The 25,631-nt window shown below is 47.2% G+C and overlaps 2 protein-coding genes across 2 annotated transcripts; one reads left to right on the top strand and one right to left on the bottom strand.

The window, feature by feature from the left end:
* Nucleotides 1-2,441: 2,441 nt before the first annotated feature.
* On the top strand, nt 2,442-6,561 carry LOC311329886 (zinc finger protein 362-like; the record flags this gene model as incomplete). Its single annotated transcript, XM_084461834.1, has 9 exons — nt 2,442-2,511; nt 3,877-3,940; nt 4,354-4,609; nt 4,730-4,834; nt 5,045-5,372; nt 5,611-5,835; nt 5,946-6,024; nt 6,168-6,326; nt 6,445-6,561. The coding sequence occupies exons 2-9, from the start codon at nt 3,878-3,880 to the stop codon at nt 6,559-6,561; spliced, it is 1,332 nt and encodes a 443-aa protein (XP_084317960.1). The 5' UTR covers nt 2,442-2,511; nt 3,877.
* Nucleotides 6,562-10,894: 4,333 nt separating this feature from the next.
* Nucleotides 10,895-24,680, bottom strand: ccdc30 (coiled-coil domain containing 30; the record flags this gene model as incomplete). Its single annotated transcript, XM_084461949.1, has 27 exons — nt 10,895-11,167; nt 11,597-11,664; nt 11,765-11,882; nt 12,092-12,228; nt 12,892-13,033; nt 13,124-13,245; nt 13,468-13,633; nt 14,456-14,613; nt 15,272-15,481; nt 15,912-16,082; nt 16,829-16,951; nt 17,240-17,504; nt 17,755-17,933; nt 18,153-18,290; nt 18,435-18,560; nt 18,728-18,826; nt 19,338-19,530; nt 20,056-20,126; nt 20,314-20,382; nt 20,475-20,590; nt 20,801-20,878; nt 21,063-21,216; nt 21,913-21,990; nt 22,435-22,625; nt 22,833-22,953; nt 23,734-23,916; nt 24,666-24,680. The coding sequence occupies 27 exons, from the start codon at nt 24,678-24,680 to the stop codon at nt 10,954-10,956; spliced, it is 3,705 nt and encodes a 1,234-aa protein (XP_084318075.1). The 3' UTR covers nt 10,895-10,953.
* Nucleotides 24,681-25,631: the final 951 nt, after the last annotated feature.

Raw genomic sequence — 25,631 nt, 5'->3', positions numbered from 1 at the left:
AAATATGACTGCAGTGAATCATATTATATTGATATCAATGTATATCAATATATTTAATATATTGATATCCTTGATCTGATGACTAAATTTTATTTTCCAACATTGTTTAATTCCATATAAAAGATTGTGCGTGTGTGTGTATAGGTGCCTGCACACTGCCCCAAACAATTAGCCTGTGTCCAACCCTTTGAATCCGCCCACTCCACCAAGTTGAATCTGAAGATCTCAACGGAGTTGACAATTCTGTCGAATATCAGGCTACCAACCAAAGGCAAACAACTCCCAACACCCAACATTCTAAAGTTGGCAGTTGTTCGAATGTTGGAAGTTTAACTCTGCTGTCCAATCCATCCAACCAATTTCAACAGTCACCAACAAACATGGCACACCAACCCAATGTTGGTGTTGATTGGGGCCGTGCAGAGGCACCTTAAAATCCATCCAACCAATGCCAACAGTCACCAACAAATGGCACACCAATCCAACATTGGTATTGGTTGGCACTGGTTGGGGCAGTGTGTGAGAAAGTTGTGTGTGTGTGTGTGTGTGAGAGAGAGAGAGAGAGAGAGAGAGAGAGAGAAAAAGAGTCATACTTACAGCTTTTTTCTCTTTTTTTACAGTCCTTACACATCTTGCATATCTCAACATAGTTAGTGGAGTTGTAGTAATTATTCTTGCACCTACACTGTATGTCATTGTTGTATACACATTTCTTTGCTTCCACTTCACCAATAGCTACAGTAAAGTAAAACAACAAAAAACACATTGTGAACATACTGTATCAATCCATTACCAACAGTAACATTCATCCATCCATCTATCCATCCATACTTCCACAGCTACACACATATTGTAGCATGCTGATTGAAACGTTGGCCTGCCAGACAGAAACTGTCCTTTTAAGTAAAGAAATATGCTTACTTTGACATACGTTACAGCGTTCACATCTCTCGATAGTGTTTTCTATATCAGTGAATGATCCAGGACTACATCGGGTGCATTGGAAGGATGCATCATTGCAGCCTGTGTGTCCTTTTTTGTAAAAGCCTACAAAACAGTGAAATACAAGACAGCATTACATTGAATCAGAACATCTCTTAAGGCACTGCAATTCACCCTCAAGTCAAAACACTCATACTAAAGACAATGCTTTGAACAGAAAATGTCAACATTGTTGAAGGAACACCCAATTTGGGCTGTAGCCTAGCAGTTAACATTGTTGATTTGAGTTTCTTACCTGCTGGACATTTTGTACAACACTTCTCCTGATCCGAATTTATCATGTCCTCTGTACAACTCTGAGCAAAATGAGCTAGCAGCAATAACAAAACCTGAAGCCGGGAGAGAAAGTGTGGATGAACAAAGGTACACCTGTCACGCTATTCTGTCAGCAAATAAATGAACTGAGGAACACATGGGGCATGACTGCATAATTACACTGATATGCATTCTCAGTTTGTGAAAAGAGCATTATTATGCTGATTGAATGAACATCCAATTATACATATATTCTACAACAACTATTTTAATCAAAAGAATGAAAATATACACAAAAAAACGAACACAATCTCAACATACATACTTACCAGCGCAGAAAACATTTTGAAAACTATCCTTTAAAATACTAAAAAGCTAAAGCAAGTGTGCACTTCTCTCATTTAAGATCAATAGCACTATTTATCAAGAAATCAAAATAAATTGAAATTGTCGTCAAATAAATATCAAATGCATAGAGAATAAGTCCAAACGTTCTGCATCATATGCCATGAGACATCTTTTCTCTGTTGACTGAGCAGTAGCTAGGTCAGAAGGAAACGCGCGCACCTCCTTCAATCATTCAGAGAAGTGATGAGACAAACAGGAAACTAATTCACATAAAATACCCGTTTTTTCTACTGGGGATTATGAAATACGTAAGCAGGGCGTTCTGCTGAATTATTTTCATTCCTCTTATTTCCCAGATTAACCACAGCAACCGTGGTGAAATAATATTGCAGAAGTACCTAAGAATAACTCCAAGGAGGTATTTGGGGGAAAAGGCCCTTTATGATTTTGTCCATGCCATGTTTGGGGACAAGCTGCGAGGTACTCTATGCCTTAGAAATATGATTTTGTCTGCAAATGTTATAGAATCCTTATAATATCCATACATATTTAGAGGATTATTTAAATTCTAAATTGTGGACCGGGTAGGTAGCCTACTGTAGGCTTATATGATTGAAAGAGACGAATCTTGACGACTGAAGGGGGATGAAGGGCAGTAGTCTACGCACACAAGGGTAGACATTCACCAGCGCTCATTGAAAATGCATTTACGTTTACCGAATGCTGTGTGCACATAATTCCAGGGTGATTTAATGTCCAAAAAATCCCGTCTCTCTGCCTGCAGCACCCAGAAGTGAACGAAGCGACCCGGAAGCGCTGAACCGAGTGGAGGCAGACAGAAAGAGCATCAAGCTTTTATAATAAAGCTAGCTACTCGCTAGACAAAATCTGCAATCGGGACTTCAGGTATGCCTATGCAGTTCTTTTGACGTTTCAATATGCAATTCTGTGATAATAGATAGTCTCAAAATACTTGCAATATGCACAAAATGTAGTTTCTACCCCTTGATTCGTCAAAAAGTTGCAGAATTTTAAAAATAGAGAAAAAGTGGACGCATTTTGGCTACAACGAGCATCGTCTCTAGCTAATAGGATCTGACAGCATTCCGTTACAATGTGACCTTTTATGTATCGACGGAAGTTATCTTAGTAATATTTAGCTGCAGTTCCAGCATGCATCTTACCTATTTCCGTGCTATTTTGCAGGGCATGGTTGTTGTAGGAAGTGTCAGTTTTTTTTAAGAGGTGGGGAGGCCGGGCTATTCAAACCTGCAATTCGGCGTAAACAATCATTCATGCTTTTGACATGATAAATGCACCTTTGTGTCAGCGTCGGCTCTATTTAAAGACAAGACGATCCCAATTTTGGGGTCTGCAGAATATGGCGTCCCGCCTTATAAAAATAACACAGGCTGCCATTTTTGTTTCTCTTTTGTCTGGAAATGTTTTAACAAAACTGTCTGAGAATGTCTGAGTCGCATCGGGAGGGTCGCGCCGCCAAATTATGCATTGCTAAATTCCAAAGATGACAAGGAGCAGTTCAGATGTGTGAAAGTCTACTAGAATAGAAACGTTTACAGGCTATTCAGTTTAGTTCACTTACTAATTTCCAGGATATCATATTCCAAGACTAAATAGAAGAGTGACATGAACTCCAAAATGCATGTATCCTTATGTGGATCACCTGAATTTAGCCTACATAATTTTAATAAAAGCCCGTTCAAAAATGATTGATAATGCAGTATCTCCTACTGTTAATATGCAGAATATAAATAGTTAGTGCCTGAATAGTAGCCTACCAACAAGCTTTATAACAAATTAAATGTTGTACAACTATTGCCCTAACTATAGGAATGTAGGCCCTAACTATGGAGGAATGTAAGTGTTTTTGAGATGCTGTTTTACTCCAGACAATGTGTGTGTGTATTGTTTTATGTACTGTTGGCTGTTGTACTGTCTGGTAATTATAAAAGACCTACTGCTGCTACCCTCCCAGGTCTCTCTTGCAAAAGAGATTTTAATCTCAATGAGACTTCCTGGATAAATAAAGGCTGAACGAATGCCCTGACTAGATAGACTATTTAGATTAGATATCAAAGACGAGGCAGTTATAATGCAGTTATAATTCTCCTGTAAATTAGAAAGACACATATAAAGCAAATAACTCGTCAAGACCTCTACAACGTGGTTTCTTTCTTCACATATAGCCTATATCATGATCATACATTTCGATGTTTGTGTTGTATTAAAAAAAACATTTTCCTCTCTCAGGATGGCAGAGCCTCGATTCAACAACCCATATTTCTGGCCTCCGCCCCCCTCTCTGCCAGGCCAGGTAAGAGCATGGGACAGAAGAGCTCTACATGGGCCGCCTGCCCAAAGCTGTCTGTGAAAGTCAAATTGTTTCTGCGTTTTCACTGAAGGTTATGTCTATGCGTTAATGTCTTTGTCACAAATTACTGTAGCCTGGCCTATGTCTGTTGGTAGAAGGCAGTTATATTGTTTTTCTAAATATAAGACCTTTTTATTGTATTGCAGAGAAATGCTTTTCACTCAACCCATGCAGCAATAACAGATTAACTAAAGGGAAGAAAGTATTGCAGTTAATAGTGGATATACAGACCTTACAAAAATCATTTTAATGCAAGCTGTAATGCCGCAACAGGATCACCCACTGTGCCACCGGACCAGGCGTCCATACTGTCCGGCGACTCTTTTCTGTTGAGCATGACCCGTTAACCTTTTCAGCTGGATAACCTGGTGCTCATTAACAAGATCAAGGAGCAGCTGATGGCCGAGAAGATACGACCCCTGCACCTGCCGCCTACCTCCGCCCCCTCCCAGCAGTCCCTGCTGGGCACCTCCTCGCCCACGGACGGCGGGCAGCACGGCATGCCCATGGCCAAGCCCCAGCCCCAGCAGCTCCCCGCCGGGCACCACCAACAGGGCTCGGACCAGCCCGACATCGCTCTCCACGCCCGCCCGGCCTCCAGCTCTGGGCCAGGTACTTCATGACCCCTGACCTTTGTTGTTTTTTTCTCTCCAGCGAGTGAATCCGCTTTGTAAGAGTTTTGTTAATAGAATCCGATTACCTTTCTAAATGCCTTTCGTTCTGGCGATGCAGATGTAAATATGGACGACAAGTCCGCGCTGAAGGCCAAAGGTCTGTGGGAAGACTGGCACATGCGACAGATCATAGAGCAGTCTTCAAGAATCAATCACCGGTCAGGTACGGTAGCCACACCTCCTCTCGCAGTTCTCTGTGTGAATGGAGTCACGCTGCACCCACAGAGTATACGGTCAATAATCTTGGTCGTCTTCTATGTCTGTCTGCTTCATTGCCAGCATCAGCCCTAATTTCGCCGCGTCTTTGCATGCGATCATTAGCTCAGGCCCGACTTACCACTTCTAATAGCTCACGCTCCAACCCCAACCGCAGGTCTGAACCCCTCGTCGCGAGCCGACGGACACAGCACCTCGGAGGCCCTCACCCCCACCACCCCCACCTCCAGCGGCCAGAACCGCCTGGGCGGAGCCCCCTCCATCAACATCATCTCCGGGCTGGCCAGCGGCCCCGGCATGGAGCACATGAAGGCAGGGGGCCTGGCCGGACTCCTGGGGCCCCCGCCTAAGGCTCCTCGCGGCCGGAAGAAGATCAAGGCGGAGAACCCCTCCGGCCCCCTGCTGGTGGTGCCCTATCCCATCCTGGCGTCAGGAGCTGACCAGGGCTGTATCACAGTTGCTCCTAAAGAGGGCAAAACCTACAGGTGTGGATATTTAACTTTGCAGTGTTTTCAGAAAAATATTCCTTATATTCCCCCTGATTGGTGGCTTAATTTTTCAATTATCATACTCTCACCTAGTCCGTTAGCATGATTGTGCTCCAAGAAGATACTTCTGTTAGAAGAATACAAAGCAAAACATACACTATTGTTAAGACTCCCCTAAAATGAACGACCTAATGGTTTAACCCTAATCCACTCCTGTGTGTATCCCTCCTCCCAGATGCAAAGTGTGCCCGCTCACCTTCTTCACCAAGTCAGAGATGCAGATCCACTCCAAGACTCACACGGAGGCCAAGCCCCACAAGTGTCCCCACTGCTCCAAGTCCTTCGCCAACGCCTCCTACCTGGCCCAGCACCTGCGTATCCACCTGGGCATCAAACCCTACCACTGCTCCTACTGCGAGAACTCCTTCCGCCAGCTCTCCCACCTACAGCAGCACACCAGGTTATTTCAGCCTTACAGAATTACACACTGGAATACTGAGGGATTATTTCCATTACGTTGATTTGCTCTATTCTCAGCTCATATCACAACTGCATCTCCCTGTGTTACAGAATCCATACTGGTGACAGACCCTACAAATGTGCCCACCCTGGATGTGAAAAGGCCTTTACTCAGCTCTCTAATCTTCAGGTCGGTAGTGTCACCGGTTGAATTTAGTTATTAGTTGTAATATCTACGTATTCGCTCCAGTCCTTATGAAGTGTAATCGCACAATAACGCTGTAATATACCTCTACTTACCTTGGCTGTCTTTTTTTTTTCCTCGTACTCTAGTCTCATCAGAGGCAGCACAATAAAGACAAGCCGTACAAATGTCCCAACTGCTACCGTGCCTACTCGGACTCCGCCTCGTTGCAGATCCACCTGTCGGCGCACGCCATCAAGAACGCTAAAGCCTACTGCTGTAGTATGTGCGGTCGGGCGTACACCTCAGTGAGTACCGCTAGCGTTCAGTGTCGTACCGTACCACATTTTCTGTATTTAGACTGGCGTGTGTATTATTTACAGAGTCTCATTTTCTGCACTATGCGTTGTGTCTTTTTTTTCCCAGGAGACCTACCTTATGAAGCACATGTCCAAACACACGGTGGTGGAGCACCTAGTGAGTCATCAATCCCCCCAGAGGACCGAGTCCCCACATATCCCCATACGGATCTCTCTCATCTGAGCGCTACAACCCCACAGCATTATGTTGGATTTATTTTCTATGTAAGGCTGCAGTTTCGGGGTCCTGCACAGAATGCCGTCTACATAAGGCCTACATAAGCACCAGACAGCACCTGACATAAGCATTCAATGAGTTCCATTTGATATAGACTATTGGTTGGGAATGAGCATGGTACGCATCTTTCGAATGTAACAGTTGAATATGTCAAAAAGGAACGAACGGATATTAATGTCTTATGTTGTAAGATGTAATAAGCACTCACGTAGGTGTTATGTAAACTACCATATGCATTGGCCCTTGAATTTAAGCGTTGCCATTTTTTTCTTCCATGAAATGGGTTTCCAAAATGTGCCAGACTATATCTGCCCTCGTAAGGAATAGAAAAATAAATGTTTTCTGGGTGTATTCTGGAGACATCCAAAGATAATCTTAAAGCACTTTCAGGCCTTGTAGTTTGGGCTCAAATTGTTTTGATCTTTTGGGATGGATATAGCATTGCTTGAGGCAGCTAAGAGTATTGACTGTGTCGGAATGAAAATCTGTTGTTTTTTTTGTTTTTCTTACATTTTTGCTCATGTATACGTTTACAGGGTCATACGTATAATCATAATTTCAGAGTTCAAGCAATTGGAACTAAGTGCATAAGTCTTTTATATGATTGTATCTCTTCTAGTATGATGTTGATGAGTTGACTAAAACACAAACGCAAGTGTCACACAAAAATGAGATTACAGTATGTCATGTGACATAACATGCTCATTACCTAAGATGCTGTTTAGAGGTATTCGGCTATAACATCAAACAATGTTTTTGCGATATTTATGATTGAGTTAAGTCAAGTCCTCACAAGCCGACTCTGGCTGTCATTACTAATAAGGCCTTAACAGAGGAATCAAGTGTAGTGACTTGCATGTTATACGAGTATTATCCATTTCCACTCCAAATATTAGAAATATATAGCACTTGTAATCGGGCACAATTATTGTACTTGTATTGACTTCTACATTGTCGTCTCACACTTGTCATGTTTCTTTTTTATGTTCCTTTTTTCAATACCTTAGCACCATGTCAAGTTAAAGCTATACCTCAGCTAGGTGAAACAGAAAAGAAGCTGCTTCATTGATTGAAAATATTTTTAAGTGCACAGTTGGACCAAAAGGTAACCCGATATTTGCATATAGCCCGTTTCACCAAGGATAAGTTTGTTTGAATCAAGTTGTTCCATGTAAAATAAACTCTTTAAAGGTTTGCTATTGCAAATCAAATGCAGTATAAGTCAGTTCTAATGCTTGTTTAGCATATCATCGTGTAAGCTCATGAGATGTGTTACAGCAAGTTCTGCTATGATAGAATTTTCTTTCATCATGCTATATACAGTATTGTTTGTTGTATTCTTACTGTAACTTTACCCTCTGGTTATTCTGGATGGTTCTAGTACTCTGTGTTATTCAGGGTATTTAAGACAAGGTGCTAAGGCTAGACATTTATTTGAGATGGAACTGAGATGTAAAATACATATAAATACTGTAGTATGTTTTCAGAAAACTATTACTCAAGCCACTGGCCTGGAAACAGACATTTATGCCAACAACAGACCCTGCCTCTTCAACTTACTCTCTTTTGAGATAATGGGGAAATGTACATGTTGCTGTACTGTAAAACATGATACTCATTTGTAAAACCAATTTTCATTTTTTCATAAACTGTTCTTTCTATTCATATTTTGTACAGGTATGTTTATGTATCTTACTGTAATGATTTTAGTCTACCAGTATATTGAGCATTTGTTATTAATATTCACGTTTTATATCAGTTATTTACTTATAAGCCTTAACTATTTTATCATTAAACAACCATTCCATTTCCATGTTCTGTATTGTGTTCTGCAGTATTCAGTCTTGTAAGCATTTTTTTTCCGCATGGAATATCAAAACTGTAATCTGTAGGCTATATTAACTGTTAACCCATGTTCTCTATGAAAATATACTATGAGTAGATTTATTACACTTTTTCCTGTCTTGCATTGTGGTTTCATATCAAGTTTCTAGACTTAATATGCACAAACAAGACTGAGAAGTAAAACTAAGAATATCAATGTTTAAAAAAGCTTTGTATCTTTACCTTGTTTAATAAATAGACTGTTATAAACATAATTGTTGTTCATATCTGTATTCAAAGTAATAGCATAGTCATATTAATCATTGCACAAGTGCCATTTAAGTATCCCATACCAATATTTCATATCAGCCCTCTGATGTGAATAAAATAATCAAATTGCAAAATAATAATATTGCATGTTTATTTATCAAAATATGCTTTATCTTTACAAAAAAAAAGCATTTACACATGGTCACTGAATATAGGCTAGTTCAGCACACAACATTTTAATATACAGTATGAAAGCCTTAATAAGAGTGGGTATTATTGTCAAACAATAACTCGCCCTCAGCTTTGCATCATGACAAAGTATTACACATTATCATTACAGGCACAGGCATGACAAAATAGATAATGGTTTCCATAATCTACCCTTGTAATAACCTACTTGGTTACCATTATTTGTCAAATCTCTAAAAGGCTACAGTGGTTCTGATCCATTTCTCAGTGGTTGGGATGAATGGAATGGGGATGAAGCCACATCTAATGTCTTCTAAGACTTACATTGTTAATCTAATTGAATCATAGCTTCTGCAACAAAGCATAGTCTATAAGTCTGAAAAGACACTGTAACTCTAACATCTGATTAAATGCAGTATACCGGTATTGAAATACTACATGTTAAGTTTAGTCATTGACTTCAGCAAGGATCAATGCCAATAAACAAAACCACAAAAAGTAACCTAAATTATTTTTTTCAACTGAATGAAATTAGTTTGTTATGATTACTAAGTGTTCAAGTTCAACATTAGTGGGTTGGGCAATAACTCCAACATTATTTTGAATGTTGTTAGCATTTTGTATGCACAATTGTCGCCCTCATAACACCAAATACATTTAATGTACCACTACTTTAAGTACCATCTTTGTAAACAGGTGCGACTAGATACTGTACATATTAAGATTTAAAAACATACAATACTGTGAACATACAATCCCTAGGCATATGTTTTTCATAGAAAATAATTGCCAATATTGATCAAAAATGGAACACTAAGTTACCATTTAACTGCTACTGGTTTATTCCATTTGTACATTCCATTTGTACTAGGAAGTGGGACTTTCCCAATTCTCAACTAGAACGCTCCCTGAACTGGGATTTCCGCCTCAGAAAGGTCAGGGAACCTCACCCGACCTCAAAATCAAGATGGCTGCTCCGCGCATTAGCATCAACAATACGTGAAAGCTGTAGTAATATACTGTTTATTAGCACTTGTGTCCTATATGTGTCTCACTACATCAGTCGTACACTCAGTACCACTTCCACTTCTATCTGTGGAAATGTTGCTACGGTGTTTGTGTGCTCAAAATACTGTGTAGTGTGAAAAATACGGAGAGTGAGTACAGCAATACAACTGGTATTGCTAACAATGGTTAACTTGCTAGAACTGGTAAAGAGGTAAAGGTCAACTCCGGTGTGACGTCATTCCTAGCTCAAAATTCTTCAAAAGACTTCTGAGGCAACGGGAACGCAGCATACATACTTAAGTACATAAGCCAAGCTACAAGAACATGGAAAAGTGCTTCAAACTGATCGCTGTACTGTACATTGTGATTGTCCCTCCTCATTTGACATCAGATATGCACAATTGCACAGAAATTGTACCATTACACTTAAAGCCATAACTGTACCATTACACTTAAAGCTATAATCCTAAATCTTTGTCTTGAATATGAAACCTTTAAATAACCCATCTCAAGGCCTGATAAGGCTGACTCTCCTGTTTGTCTGGGTCAGGAGGCCGACACCTGAATACAAACAACTGTTACATTTGTACGACTGTACAATATTGTACGATAGGCTCTCCGCAATTGTACCCCCTGCTGAATATCTTCACCAAAGTCAAGCTCCAGTAACAAATCTCATATAAAATATACAATAAACATAATGTCTGTGATTGACACTCGCAGTTTCCCAGCCAATCCCCAACTGTTCACTTTCATGACCTCACTCAGTGTGAAGAAGGGGGAGGAGGCAGCAGCTGACAGCCAATCAGGGGAGGGCTATAATTCCGCTGAGGAAAAAAGACCCTGAGCACAGTGGAGGTCTGTCTTCAGAAATAACTGCCATTTTCCTTAAGTAATTACATTATTATTGCAAATATTGAGCCGGCACTTGTAGAAAGGTGGTTAGTTGAGAGACCGTTTCCCCTGCTAGTGCAGCAGGGGTATTTTCTAGTAGCTCTCACTGGTATATAGCCACGACGACCCCCGATCCTCCCCCTCACCCCTCTCTCATACCTGCTCACTTCCTACTCTGAGGCTCTCGTTTGGGTCTTTGGTGTCTGGGGGGACCGTGGGGGAGGTGAGGTTCAGGTAGCCCAGCTCAGAGGGCTGCTGGTTTGGCATGGAGAGCGTGGTCCGGGCGCCCTCAACCCCGTGCTCGCCAACTTTCACCCTGCAGATGGCGTCCAGGATGCCAAGAGGGTCACACACACCTGACGTCAGACTGGTGACAGACGGATATACAAGTGGTTAAAAACCACTACACTCTACACACCAAGAGCCTAATGTTCAAACAGCTGCAAACAAGTTGGAGAAATGGTAAATGGACTGCACTTATATAGCGCTTTTATCCAAAGCACTTTACAATGGCCTCCGATTCACCCATTCACACACACATTCACACACCAATGGCAACCAGCTCCCATGCAAGGTGCTAGCCTGCTCATTGGGAGCAATTTGGGGTTCAGTGTCTCGCCCAAGGACACTTCGACATGTGGCCAGGAGGAGGCGGGATTCGAACCGCCGACCCTGCTCTACCTCTTGAGCCACTGCCAGCCCTTAAAAAAGACACCTTTAGAGTGCTTAATCCAACATGCGCAGACTAGAAAATCAAGCAGTACACTAAACCTAAGCAGTACTATAAAGTGTTTACCTTAACGTTGACGTATGTAGGACGCTGTCATTGGGAAGACTTTCAGAATGATAAATTTTCTTGACATCCTGGGTGTGTGTGTGGGGGGGGGGACACATAAAGAACATTGTAACACTGACCAACATCAAAACCTTTCCATTAAACTCCAGGCATGACCGGGTCAAGTACCTCGAGGCTGCAGAACGACTGGGCGTTCCTCAGCGTGCGCTCCAGCGCTCCCACTTGGCTGGACAGCTTCAGGGTCCGGTCCTGCAGCTGTCTGTTCTCCACCTCTAAGACGTCGGCCCTGAAGGACGCGCGGCGGCACATCTGAACCAGACTGGCAGCTACTGTATTTTTTTATTTATTTTTAAACCTTTATTTAACCTTTTTTTTTTTTTTTAAACCTTATTTAACCTTTATTTAACCAGGTAAAGAAGCTTGAGATCAGTCATGTATATACGGCGCTTCAGTAAAAAAATAAAAGTGGCGGGAAGCGAGCGGCCTGCCGAGTACCTGCGCTGGACGGCGGAGGCGGTCATCAGTCCGTCGCTCCCGATCTCCTCGGCGTCGCTCGTCCTCCGGAGGAGCTCCCTCTTCTCCACCAGGAGCTTCTCGTTCTCCTCCATCACCGTCCGAATCCAGTCCTTCTCCTGCATCCCGCGGAGGACAGAGAGAGAGAGGGGTTATCGCAGGTGTTAGGTACGTGTACAGTTGTGGCTAGGTCGTTCGCAACGATCTACAGTATGCAAATTCGCGGATATCTCGCTGGAAAACTACTGGCACTCCTGCCGCGCCCCCTGCTTCAGAACAGTCCCCCAGTCCGCAACAGCATCGACGTACAGAAATCACGAAGAGCCACGGTGAGACCAGCTTACGTTGCAGACTGACTTCCTTTCTCAGTAAGTAAGTAAGTAAGCTTTATTTATATAGCGCTCTTCACAGCACGGATGCACAGAGTGCTTTACAGTAATAAATTAAAATGGCAATACAACACAGAACAGAAAAAAACAACATTGCGAGCAGCAAGGCGTTATAGATGGCCGAAGGCCTGCCTGAACATGTGTCTTAAGACGTTTTTTGAACATGAGTTCAGTGGATGGCTCTCTCAGGGCCTGGGGAAGAGCGTTCCAGAGTCTTGGCGCCACCGCCTCAAATGCTCTGTCACCCTGTCAAATGCTCTGTCACCCTGTCAAATGCTCTGTCACCCTGTCAAATGCTCTGTCAAATGCTCTGTCAGGCGGCGACCTTTCACATCTCAACATCCAGACCCGGCAGACCAGGGAACAGATAAAGAGTGGCGAGTGCGGACTGACTTTCTGGGAGAGGCTGGAGGCCAGCGCCAGGTCGTTCTCCAGCTGCTGGATGGTGCGGTCTCTCTGGGCCGTGGCCTTCAGGAAGATCTGCTTGGCCTTCCTCAGCTTGGTCTTGTGCTGCGACTGCTTCTCGTTGTGCTTACTGTGGATAGATGGCGCACGCGGGTTCATGTGTCACTGTGAAGGCATCGTGCTTTTATGTGTGCGTGTTGTGTGTGTGTGTGTGTCTGACCTGATGTGTGTGTCCAGCTGGGCGATGACCTGCTGCAGCTCCTCCTGGAGTCTCTCACACTCGTGCCGACTGGCCGCCAGCTCCTCCTCCAGCCTGTGACACGCCCTCTGGCTCTCCCTCAGCTAGGGAGCACACAACACACACGTGCCCGTCACAACCTGCCGCAATACTGTAACGACGCTACGCACCGACGGCTAGACGACCTCCATCCTAAAAGCCAGAGAGGAGGAGGGGAGGAGGCCTCTCCTCTCTAGGTGTGGGGGGTGGGGGGTTGGAAGGAAGAGTTGTGTTCTCTGGTACGGAGGTTCTGACGGGACTGCGCAGTGCAGCGGTCCGCCCCTCACCTCGTCCCTGGCCCGGCCGTGCTCGGCCTCCAGAACCTCCAGGCGGGCCTCCAGCTGCTGGGCGCGGTGGCCGAGCTCGGAGTTGGTCCGGCCCAGCGACGCCTCCTTCAGCCTCAGGGAGCGCACCTGCTGCTGGAGCTCCTCCTCCCTCTGCTCGAGCAACTTCCTGCGAAAGCGAGGTTAAAGGTCGCGGTCAAAGCGATATCCGCCGCGTTGCGTGCGTTCGTCTGGTAGCTAAGTAAATGTCAGGGGGCAAATTGTAACAGGCTCACACAGATTCAGTGCGAGGTTATTTCCACGTTCAATGCTTCCAGAAATACTATCTGCGGAGGCCTGGAATCTGGAATGCACCAACAGAGTCGGCTAGTTTCCTACAAAAGGTTCAAAGAGTAAGACTGTGTGTCTACCGGATGTAGCTGAACAGCGCCAAGCTTACAGCTGCGTAGAGCGTACGAGCTAGCTAGGCTAGGCTTTTACACCTACGTTAGCAACGAGTGTAGTATTTTTGCAGACTGCAGATTAACTAGCCAAGTTACGATAGCTAGCTAATGTTAGCTAGTGCTAACGTTCGCTGTCTCTGCGGTTGTGCCAAAAACCAACTGTCTCGTCATCAGAACAGCCTTTTACAGCCGGCGCTCTAGCCCAAAAAGTTCAACTGTTTTCAACTGAAAAAAAAGCCTAGAGCTCGTGGCGCTATAGCGCTAAAAGGCTCTTGGAACACGGCTCTCGTCTCTATAGCGCCCTAGAGCTCATTACCCATTGTAAACAACGAGAAAACAGCGCCAGCTCTAAAACACAGCTCCCCCCGGTGGACACGCACCCTAAAAGCAGAGAGAGATCGAGTGGAACTCGACGGATCTGTACTTGACGGAACCGCCGGACTAGACTGGAGGTCCCCGTCATGAGCGCGTACGAATAGACTGGTGTGTGTGTGTGTGTGTGTGTGTGTGTGTGTGTGTGTGTGTGCGTCAGGGTGACAGTAGCGGACCTCTGGAGGTGCTCCTCCTGCTGCTTGGCTCGCAGGGCTGAGAGGGTGTCTGACATGTCCCTGCTGTCCCTCTCCAGACGGTTCGTCTCCCCGGCCCGGGCCTCCTCCAGACGGAGCTGGTGATGGGCGCTCTTCAGCTGCTGCTGCAGCTCCAGCACCTGCGTGGGGGACGACACACACAAACAGGTGAGGGGCCCGGCTCATACAGGCCAGGGGCCCGGCTCAGACAGGCCAGGGGCCCGGCTCAGACAGGCCAGGGGCCCGGCTCAGACAGGCAAGCTTCTCTACCATGATCAAGAGGAGAGGCAGGAGGGTTTAACAACACCGATATCTATAGTAGGGCTGGGTATCGATTCGAATTTCAAGAATCGATTCGATTCCGATTCACAAGGTTCAGAATCGATTATCACGATTCGATTCGATATCGATTCGGTTAGTGTGTAAAACCTTCTTTTTTTTGCTGTAACCTTAATTACAATGCTGCCAAGTTATGCAACACATCAATACTAGGGCTGGGTATCTATACTGATTTCCAAAAATGAATGAATGAATGAATGAATCATTGAATGAATTAATGAACTATTCATTCCTTCATTTATTCATTCATTCATTAAATAAAATATCAATTTTGGGATTCATGAATGAAATGATTCCGAATCGATTAATCGTTTTTTTTTAACCCAGCCCTAATCTATAGGCGAAATCAAGTCCTTCCGCATTCCCGCTAGCCGTCGAACGCAGACCCCTCCCCCTCCCGCCCCGAGAACACTTGCTCAAACATGTCACGAGAGGACACGAGGGTCCGCGGCTAGTGACCTTCTTGTCGGCGGCGATGACGCGGGCCCTCTCCGCCTGCAGCTCCTCCTGCAGGCCGGCGTTGGCGCTGCGGCTCTGCCCGCTGCGGGCCAGCTCCAGCTCGACCTCCCTGAGCCGGCGCTGCAGCCTCTCGGCCTCAGCGGCCTGGCCCTGGCTGCCCTGCTCCGCCTGCGCCAGCCGCGCCTGGCCCTGCTTCAGCTCCGCACACAGCTGGGGGGGGGGGGGGGGGGGGGCGGGGTTAGGGTAGGGGGCGGGGTTAGGGCAGGAAGTGAACACACGCACGCAAGTTCTTTTTTTGCATTTCGTTTTATGACCTTTTATGTGTTGCACTCTGTCTTGATGATTTTAATGTCTCATGTAAAGCACGTTGAATTGCCTTGTTGCTGAAATGTGCTAAACAAATAAACTTGCCCTGACTGTGCACAATGGCACATATGACTGCAAAGGCGCACACATACACACGCACATGTACGCACACATAGGCAAGCTAACACGCATACGCACACGCACGAACGCGCACACACACACACACACACACACACACACACAGGCCGAAAGGGAGCAGATACGGCGATGCGCGCGCACACACAGCACGCGCAAATGGCACTTGGGGGACAGGGTCGCTCATGTTCGGCTGCACCTTGAGTTTCTCCTGCTCCAGCAGGGCGTTGTGTCTCTTCAGGTCCTGGCTCTTCTCCCGCTCGTAGCGCAGCTCTCGCTCCGCCGAGGTGAACAGGTTCTGGGCTCGCTGCACGTCCTGCTTCAGCTGCTTGGCCTCCTCCGCCTTCTGGCCCAGGACCGAGTCCTGAGACTGGGGAGGGGGGAGGCGGAGAACATCTGAGATCATTCGTAGCCAAGACAAAACTAAGGGAATGAAAAACAGGCCGAAATATTGTTGTCGTTATCACCCCCCCCCCCCCACTCTTAATGACTTCTTGTGTTTGTATTTGTTATTTAAATGTGTTGTCTGTTCTGTATTTGTTATTTAAAAGTGTTGTGTTCTGATACTTATCAACACATAGGATTACATACAGCATTAATGTTAAAGTCGAACTGAAACGGACGTTTGAGATCATCTAACTTCCGTAGTTTGACGTATTTCCGACACAAACAAGGTATGGGGGTGGGACATATGTTTAGAGGAATTTGATTGGAACATTGACAAGTGGACGGGTTTTAAGAACTTTAGACAGATTCGATAGAAGGATAGCGTTGATTGACGGGTGGATGTCGTGAGATTATTGGCCTAAAATCTAAGGTACCTGTTGTCGTCATTGCACGTGACCTACCGTTTTCCAGGAAGTAAGAAATTATATACTTTGATATAAGATTACAACAAAAGTAGAATTTTTTACATTTTTTGGCAAACATCATTGAATAGATGGACACTATGACCAATTATGTGAACCAAAATGGGACAGAATGCTTTTTTCATTTCAGTGCGACTTTAAAGTGACTTCCTTGTTGACGTGATACGTGAGACGCGGAGGGAAAGTGAAGGTGATGTTGTGTGAAGGTGATGTTGTGTGATGGGAGTGTCCTTGTGACCTTGCTGACCTTGGTGCGGGCCTGGGCCTCGCTGACCTGTGCCTGCAGGCCCAGCTGGTGCTGAGTGGCCAGCTGCCTCTCCTCTTCCAAGATGGCGTGCAGACGACTAAGCTCCAGCTTCAGAGACGACAGCTAGAGGGGACAGTGCGCGCACACACACACACACACACGCATACGCACACACACACACGCACGCACGCACGCACGCACACACACACACGCACACACACACACACGCACAGAGAGTTAGACAGGCTGGCGCGCACAAACACACACACACACACACACACACACACACACACACACACACACACACACACTAGGCAAAACAATGTTATTTAAATCTAATGTGAAGCATTGAGGCCTGCTCAGTATTAAGAACAGATACGATGTTCTGCGATCACACCGACGTGGTCGTACCTGACCGAGGCCGTCGTCCTTGGGCCTGTCGGCAGAGGCGGGGCTGAGGCTGGCGTCTGTGTGGCCGGCGGCGGCGGGCGTCTCCGTGTCCTGCCTGCTCCTGGCGGCCTGCAGTCTGGAGGAGAGCTGGAGCTGCTCCCTGAGGCGCTGCAGCTCCAGGCCCAGCCTCTCCCTCTCCCCCTCGGCCGCCACCTTCTCCTGGACCCTGGCGCTCAGCTGCGCCTGGAGCTCGCCGGTCTGCCTCCTCTCACGCGCCATCTCGTCTCTGATGGGCGCACAGGCGCACACACACACACAATTTAAAACATGATTAACATACAAAAGGTCAAGGTCAAGGTCAACTTTATTTATAAAGCACGTTTAAAATCAACCGAAGTTGCACCAAAGTGCTGTACCATATATAAAATAAACTAAAACAAAAAACAAGACACGTTGGCCGCGTCTACAAAAGTGGACACACGCTGAACATGCAAACCACACCGCACAACAAGGTAGATCCGAACGTGATCCCCGACCTCAGAGTGCTGTGCTCGGCCGTCAGACCGGACAGTTCCGACGTGAGCCGGCCCACTTGGTCTCGGAGCTGCTCCGCCTGGGTCCTGCTCTCCCTCAGGTCCTCCTGCGCCCGGCCGCTCTCTCGCTGACGCTCCAGCTCGCTCTGCAGCCTGCTCTGAGCGCGCTCCAACTGGGCCACCTGACTCGCACAGGAGAGAGGAACGACACGAAAATGAACTTAAGAGACCTGCTTGGAAAGTGGTTTTGAGGAAGCCTCGTTGCAGTCGATTGTCCGTGACCCCATTCTAGCGAGGAAGCGGCGTCCGCCATGGTATTCTCAGCTCGAGGAAGTTGAGATAAGATCACAGGATATTTCAAACCCAAAATATTTTCAATCCGCCAGCACGTTCACGCTCACCTTCTCTTCCAGAACGCCCTTCTCTCCTTTGACCTGCGTGAGGCTTTTGATGAGAGTCTTCCCCTGTTGGCATTCGGTCTGCAGGCTCTGTAGCTCCAGTCTCAACTTCTTCAGCTCCTTCTCTCCTATCTGCAGAGCCTATTCGGGGGTGAACAGAACACGCATCCGTCAACACACGCCAGGGCGCGGCGTCTGGTTTCGCGGCCGTGCGCTCGACCGGACCCGGACTGAACTTGTGTCTGAGAGGAGTCGTCGTCGACGGCGCACGGGGCCTTCCCTGACCTCTTTGTCCTTCTTGAGGGCGGCCTGGGCGGCGCCGAGGTCCAGCTCTAGCTGTTTCCGCCACTCCTTCTCCTCCGTGAGACGGGCCTCCAGCAGAGACACCCTCTCCTGGCTGCTGCCCCTCAGCTGGAGACCAGGAGCACGGGGGGCGGGGTTAGTAAAGGTCAGAGGTCGCACTATCAAATATGACTGGGAAAACTGATGCCAGTAGTCGCTCAGTGCTATATGGGACTTTTCTGGTTTTACGCAGTGCCATGTTTATAAAATCTTGACGGAGACGAGCGTGTTCTCACCTGCTGTAAGTACGTCTCGGTGTCCTTGCCTCCGTCGCCATCCCTAGGGACCTGCTCCCGGACGCCATTCCTCTTTAGCTCCGCCTCGAGGCTTTTGATCTAGAAGATTCAGATTCAGATTGATATACTCTACAGGCTTTTGATCTACAAGATTCAACTGAAGATGCATATTCAGGCTTTTGATCTACAAGATTCAACTGAAGATACATATTCAGGCTTTTGATCAACAAGGTGACGATCCACACAGGAAGCGGAGGCAGAATTTCAGATTGTCTTTTTCGACGGGTATCCGCTCTGCGTTTATTTTCGCAACGTTTGTTTTCGCGTAGAACCGGTCCTTTTTTTTCTTTTCTTTTTTTCAGCTTCTTTCGTTGCCAACACCCCTCAAAGCCTAGAGCGTTCTCACAGTGAGCTCCCCCGTCCTCCTCACAGTGAGCTCCCCCGTCCTCCTCACAGTGAACTCCCCCGTCCTCACAGTGAGCTCCCCCGTCCTCCTCACAGTGAACTCCCCCGCCCTCACAGTGAACTCCCCCGTCCTCCTCCTCACAGTGAGCTCCCCCGTCCTCCTCATAGTGAACTCCCCCATCCTCCTCCTCCTCCTCCTCCTCACCTTGCGCCGGAGCCCCTCCAGCTCCCCCTCGCCGCGCTGGCGCTCCTCCCTGCTACTGTTCTGCGTCTCCCCCAGCAGGGCCTCCAGCTCCTCGTTCCTCTCCACCAGCTCCTCGTGCTCCTGCCTCTGCCTCTGGAGGCGCCGCTGCAGATCCCGCACCTGACACCTACCGTCCTCCGCCACCTCCCGACATCTGGGGGGGGAGAGAGTGATGGAGGGAGGGAGAGAGGGAGAGGGAGAGAGAGAGAAAAGGAGAGATGGAGGGAGAGAGAGAGAAGTGAAGGGAGGGAGAGAGAGGGAGAGAGAAAAAGAGGGAGAAGGAGAGATGGAGGGGGGGTGTGGAGGGAGAGAGAGAGGGAGAGGGAGAGAGAGAGAGAGAGAGAGAGAGAGAGAGAGAGAGAGAGAGAGAGAAAGGGAAATGGAGGGGGGGGAGATGTGGAGGGAGAGAGAGGGAAAGAGATAGAGAAAAAGAGAGAAAGAGAGATGGAGGGAGAGATGTGGAGGGAGAGAGGAAAAGATATGGAGGGAGAGAGATGTGTGGAGGGAGAGAGAAAGAGATAAAGAAAAAAAGAGAGATAGATGGAGGGAGAGAGAGATGTGGAGGGAGGGAGAGAGAGACAGAATGCATTACAACATCCATGACATGAGTTAATATACAGCAGAAGTCAGGTAAGTAAGTGACACTGGTTTTCCCAGGGTGCTGAGAGTTTATCCCCACCTCTTATGAATCTGTGCCTCCTCTGAATCAGACGGGTCTTTGGGGTACAGCTCAGCGTCACTCGCCTCACCCTGTCAAATAACAACACACACACACACACACACACACACACACACGGCTCACGATGTACATGGGCTAAACTTAATGCGCAAGTGTCGTACACATACTGCATGAGCACCCTGAGTATAGCGCTTCATGAGGTGATCATTGAACTTTGACCCCGCAGAGGCCGTTGGCTAGAGAGAGACGGGGTGTCACCTGTCTGACTGGACACTGAGGATCCTCCTGTGTGACCTCAGCTCCCCTGTCATGGACCCCCTTTGTCACCTGTATCACACATGAATGAAAATGACTAAATTCAGCATATCCCATCATCCGGATTTAAACCGGACTCCGGTACGCGTAGTCGTCCTGTTCACCTTCTCTGACAGAGTTCTGTTCTCAGAGTCCAGGCAGCGAACTCGCTCCCTCAGAACCCGGATCTCCCCGTCTAGCCTCTGGTTGTGCTCCTTGGCCCTCTGCAGCTCCACCATGTCTGAGTAAATAACACACACCAACCCCCTGTATCAATGTATAGGCACACACTGTAAGCATGTAGTAACCAGTACTGAAATTAAATGAGCTGCATATTATACTGTGTTGCGGGAGGAGCCGTTTTCATTCCCGACTGACACTTCGCCTATGGTGCATTCCATGGAGACATAAGAAGGGGCATTGGGAGCTTGTCGTGTGAAAGACATCTCACCACAGTGCTTCAGCTTGTCCACCTCCTTCCTCAAGTTCTCCACCTCTTGGCCGGTCCGCTCCAGTTCAGGTCCTAAGACTGACCCATGTTACATATTGCCCTTAAACCTTCCACGTGTTTAAAAACAAACAAACTCTGAATAGCCAATACACACGATTTACCAATACACAGGATTTCATGCTAGCGCACACACTGGTTAGCATTAGCGCACACACTGGTTAGCATTAGCATCTGGAAAGCAAACAACCCATGTGGTCAGTACCGCTGAGCCCCTGGGTCTTCCTGGCGGCGTCCAGCTCGTCCGTCAGCCTGCGGATGTCCTGGTGCGCCATGGAGAGTCTCTGCGATGCCTCCTCCAGATCCCTCTCCAGCTGGCGGCGCTCCGAGCGCTCGTGGGACAGGTCCTCGCTGTGCACCTGAGACCGAGAGGGGGGCGGGGGGACATGTTGATTCGTCTCTCTGTTTACCGGCCAGCAAGACTAGTTGTTAGGGAGTGACATGCCGTTGTGGCGGACATGCGTAGAGTTACCGCCACCGCCGTAGCTGCGAGTAAAATTCACACCCAGGTGGTGACAGTGGGTGGTAAGCGGTGCGGGTTGGTGAGCGATCTCTACTGCCCCCCGCTGGGCTGCGACAGCGTTACATCCCATGCTACGAATGGACACACGCGCGGACGTACGGGACACATGGGGACACATGGACACACATGGACACACATGTCACGTATAGGAACGGCTGCACCGCTTCAAAACATAGAACGATGTGGTGTCCAGTCATTCTCGACTAGAATCAAGGACCAACATCCATGCCCAAAACACATATTGACATTGTTACTCATGGTGGTGGTTAAGATATCCCATACGTTATCATCCTCGTCTCCAGAGGAAGAAACCCCCAAAACGTGAGTGGGGACTACAGGGTTAGCATTGTGAACGGTGCCGCTGTGGTCATGCTAGCATTCACACAAAAAAGCACCCTCAGTGCACAAGGACAGCCGTGTGGCACCGAAATAGAGTTTGAGAGTAGAAAATCCCACCAGAGTCCAACCATGCCAAAGGAACTCCAAGGTTCTGGTTAGTGAGTTGGTTATGGCGATAAGAGTGGGGACCTACGGGGGCACCATTGTGTGGGCTCTGGGGGAACTTGTGGAGACCGAACAGCTTCTTCCAGGGACTCTGAGTTGGACATTGCTGAGGAGACCAGGAGTAAAAACAACCACAGTACAACATAATATGGGTTTCTAGTATATCAACAGAATATATGTTACCTAGAGTTCAGGGGCAATAACAGCTACACCCCACCAGTTTACCTGGCAGGTCTGTTGGGCTGGTACTGGTACTGGTACACCAGTGTAGACTTCTGTCCCCATTTATTCATATCCTGAGGCCAACTAAATCCTTTGCTCCACGTAGATTCGCCTCTCACCTTGTTCATGCTTTCTTTGGTGTTATGCATGGTCTCTCTCTGATGCCGTAGCTCCTCCCCTATGGTGTGGCGCATATGATCCAGCTCCCCCTGTTAAAGCAGCCCCTGACCAATCAGGTCTGAATTCTGCCAGGTCACTCACAACAACAACAACAACGACGACAACGATCACAAGATGAGTTGGTATGCTGCATCATCAATCCCCCGACCTGCATGTGGACCTCGCGGAGGCTGCCCGTGAGGCTCTGCGTGTCCAGCCTCCTCTCTGCGGCCTCCAGCCTCTCCAGCAGGGTGGACCTCTCCACCAGCAGGTAGGCCACCTGCTCACTGGGGCTGCTCAGGCCCACGTCCTCTAGACCCTCCTGGGCCAACAGCTCCGCCAGCTCCTTGTTCTGGGACTCTGGATGGGAAAGGAGGGGGGGGGGGGGGTGACAGAACCGTGGGGGGGGGGGGGGTCGATGCTGTCTCTGTGTTACGCCGTCACTGCGTCATCATGCAGTACGCCGAGTTACTATGGAGCGCGGACGACGCCGGACGCACAAATGAGCCGGCCCGTTGGCGCCACAGGAAGCTGTGCCGGCCCCTACGGCCATTATATCCACCGTACCTTGCTGGAGCCTGAGCTGCTGGAGGTCCAGGCGGAGCTGCTCGTTGTCCCGCTCGTACTCGGCAGTCAAAGACTCGCGCTCCTCCAGCAGGCCGCGGATGTGCTCCACATAGTTCTCCACCTGAGACGAACAGACGTGTGGTTCTGTTATGAGGACCCACTCGCACAGCGGGTGTTTCATTTGATTTGGAGTCCACAACAGACCCACCTGTTGCTCTTATTGCATGTTCGTTTGCATTTTATGAGTTAGTCAGACTAATTTATACAGTACATAGACGATAAATACAGGTCTAAATGAACTTCTCGAACAAGGTTTGAACATGGTTTGAATGCGTATCAGCATGTAATTCTTATTTCAGAGAGCGGTTCTTGTTTCAATAGCACAGAGCCAGAGCAATTCAAATTTCTATTCAGCAAGTAGAGATATGGGTATAAAACCACCATGAGATCACCACCACACTGGAGGCAGATTAGAAGCCGGTGATGTAACAGGAGGACAGCTTCCTCAGTCGCCAGCAGGGAGAAGGAAGCAGCGAACAAAGTGAGGTTTGACTGAGCACCTCATTAGGCATTCTTTAGAGAGCGCAAAGGCTCAGTTAGCAGATCCCTGCTTACCGTCTGTAGTGCTGCCGTATGGTCCTGTCCATTATCACGCATTATACTGCTCTAGGGTCAGTTTTGTTCTTCACCTAACAGTGAAATGGGGTGGTGTTGCTGATCCAGAATCAGTTATTACTGACTTGGGGGATAATGCATAAGAGAGTGCCTTCAAGTGCACCTGCCAGAAAGTCATCCGTCTTGGTCTACTGTCAAGGTCACGCGTGAACCCATTTGCTAATGACTGACAGAATAGGCTCAACCGAGCGTGTGGTCTAGGTCAGCGGTGCGGGCGAGGCCCCACCTCCTTCATCTCGACAGCCTGCTGGGCACGGAGCGCCTGCAGCTCCTGCTTGGCCGACTGCTGGTCTCCCTCGCTGTGCTGCAGCCGACACCACAGGTGCCGCTGGCGCTCCTCGGCACTGGCCCCGGGGGGCAGGCCGTCCTGCTGCAGGCGCAGGGCCATCTGGTCCGCCTCCGTCCCCACCTGGAGACCGCAGAGATGAAGACTCAAGTTGGTGTCATAATGTTAAATGAATGTTATGGAGTCACGCACGAGTGGAATCATAGCTACGCTTCAATGTTGAAGACGTTTCAAAGCACGGTGCGTTGATATCAAAGGCTTAGTAGAGTCTGTGTGCTGATGATGCACTGGCAAAATGTATGGCTTTCTTGTGAATGTTTAAGTAGCCTAAAGCATTTAAGTCATTTAACAGCAGTGTAACTAGAATTTAATTGTATGTTTGTGAGAGATGGGAGAAGGACGCATGCACAGAGATGGTTGCCAGTGCCAAACACACAATGTAGAATTCTAGACTGTAATTTGCCAGCTCTGTAACCCGAGACACCTCTTCACTCAACGATTAGGCTGCTACTACTACAGGAGGCTGTTCCAACACGTCTGCTATTGGCTCCATCAGAAGGGCGAGAGCATTTAGGTCTCAAATGATTATTTAGCTTCACTATTACCACAGATTGTCTATGTTTTACTGTGGTGATGGAAAATGTTGAGCCTAAAAAAACAAATGAAACATTTGCATTGTAGAACAATACCCCAATGCGCATCTTAGGCTACATTGTAGGCTACAGGAGATTGTCTGAAAATGAAAATGTGCTTTATAAATACAATTAATTATTATTATGTATTATTAATACATACATTCACTATCTTGTTTCTGTAAAAAAAAATCTGTGTTGTTCCTTGATATAAAACATTGTTTCTTGATATAGGGTTACCTCTTCATGGTCCATGTTTATGCACTATATCCAGGGTAGTGGCATCTGCAAACGATGAGCCTTTTCCTCTGGAGACAAAAGTCGCCATGTAGCAAACTACATAGGGCTTCAAAGGCACGTCAACCACGAGTGAATCCTAGGATACCATTCTTGTCATCCTTCTTAGCAACTCGTGTGTCCTTGGAGAATCCGCCTGAAAAATATGCCAATAGGCTATGTGAAGCAATCAGATATTCAAATAGACCACTATCTCAATTACTTTCTGAGCCCAAATGCTCGTTGGCCTAAACGTCTATAACCTTAACGTCTTTGTATAGATGTCTTAGATAACCCGACTTGTTTTGGTGTGCTCGGTGTCTGTGTTGCAGCAGCTATGCAAAGCCTCAAGCCGATTATGGTGATTGATTTGATGTCATAACATAGGAGTAGGCCAGAAGAGCATACTATATTATATAGCATACCTCTCAATGATGCGGTCAGTACCTAGCCCAAACCTAATAGCACCCTGCAGCCTGGGTTGAAACTGAGATGAAGTATTGATTATAGCTTGCAACAAGACTTTGGCCCAAAACTTTGGCCCTGGTTCCCATTCCCACTGCTGCCTAATCCCTTGCCTAAAATGTCTGAAGAGGAACAAGCCTTCCTCCCACAGACAGAGGAGCAGGCTTGCAATCTTTTAACTTGTTACTCTGACTAAAAGTTAGCTCGCTAGCTAACGTTAACTTTGATGTCAACAGTTTGAAGAATGGAAGCTGGTCCACTGACATTATAGTATAATAATGATTAGCCAATTTACCTACTAACGTTAGCTCACAAGCAACTAGCTAGAAGCTAGAACTAGCTAGCTAACACAAGCTAACGTTAGCTAGCGAACAACTTATCCGGGCTGCTAGAAAACCTACAGTAGTTAACTTTCAACACAGCCCTGACCAAAACAAACAACGAGAGACGAATCTTTATGATGGC

Source organism: Borostomias antarcticus (assembly GCF_949987555.1).
Source record: "Borostomias antarcticus genome assembly, chromosome: 3".
Lineage (NCBI taxonomy): Eukaryota > Metazoa > Chordata > Actinopteri > Stomiiformes > Stomiidae > Borostomias > Borostomias antarcticus.
The sequence above is the reverse complement of the archived record's forward strand: the minus strand, read 5'-3'. Positions and strand labels throughout refer to the sequence as shown.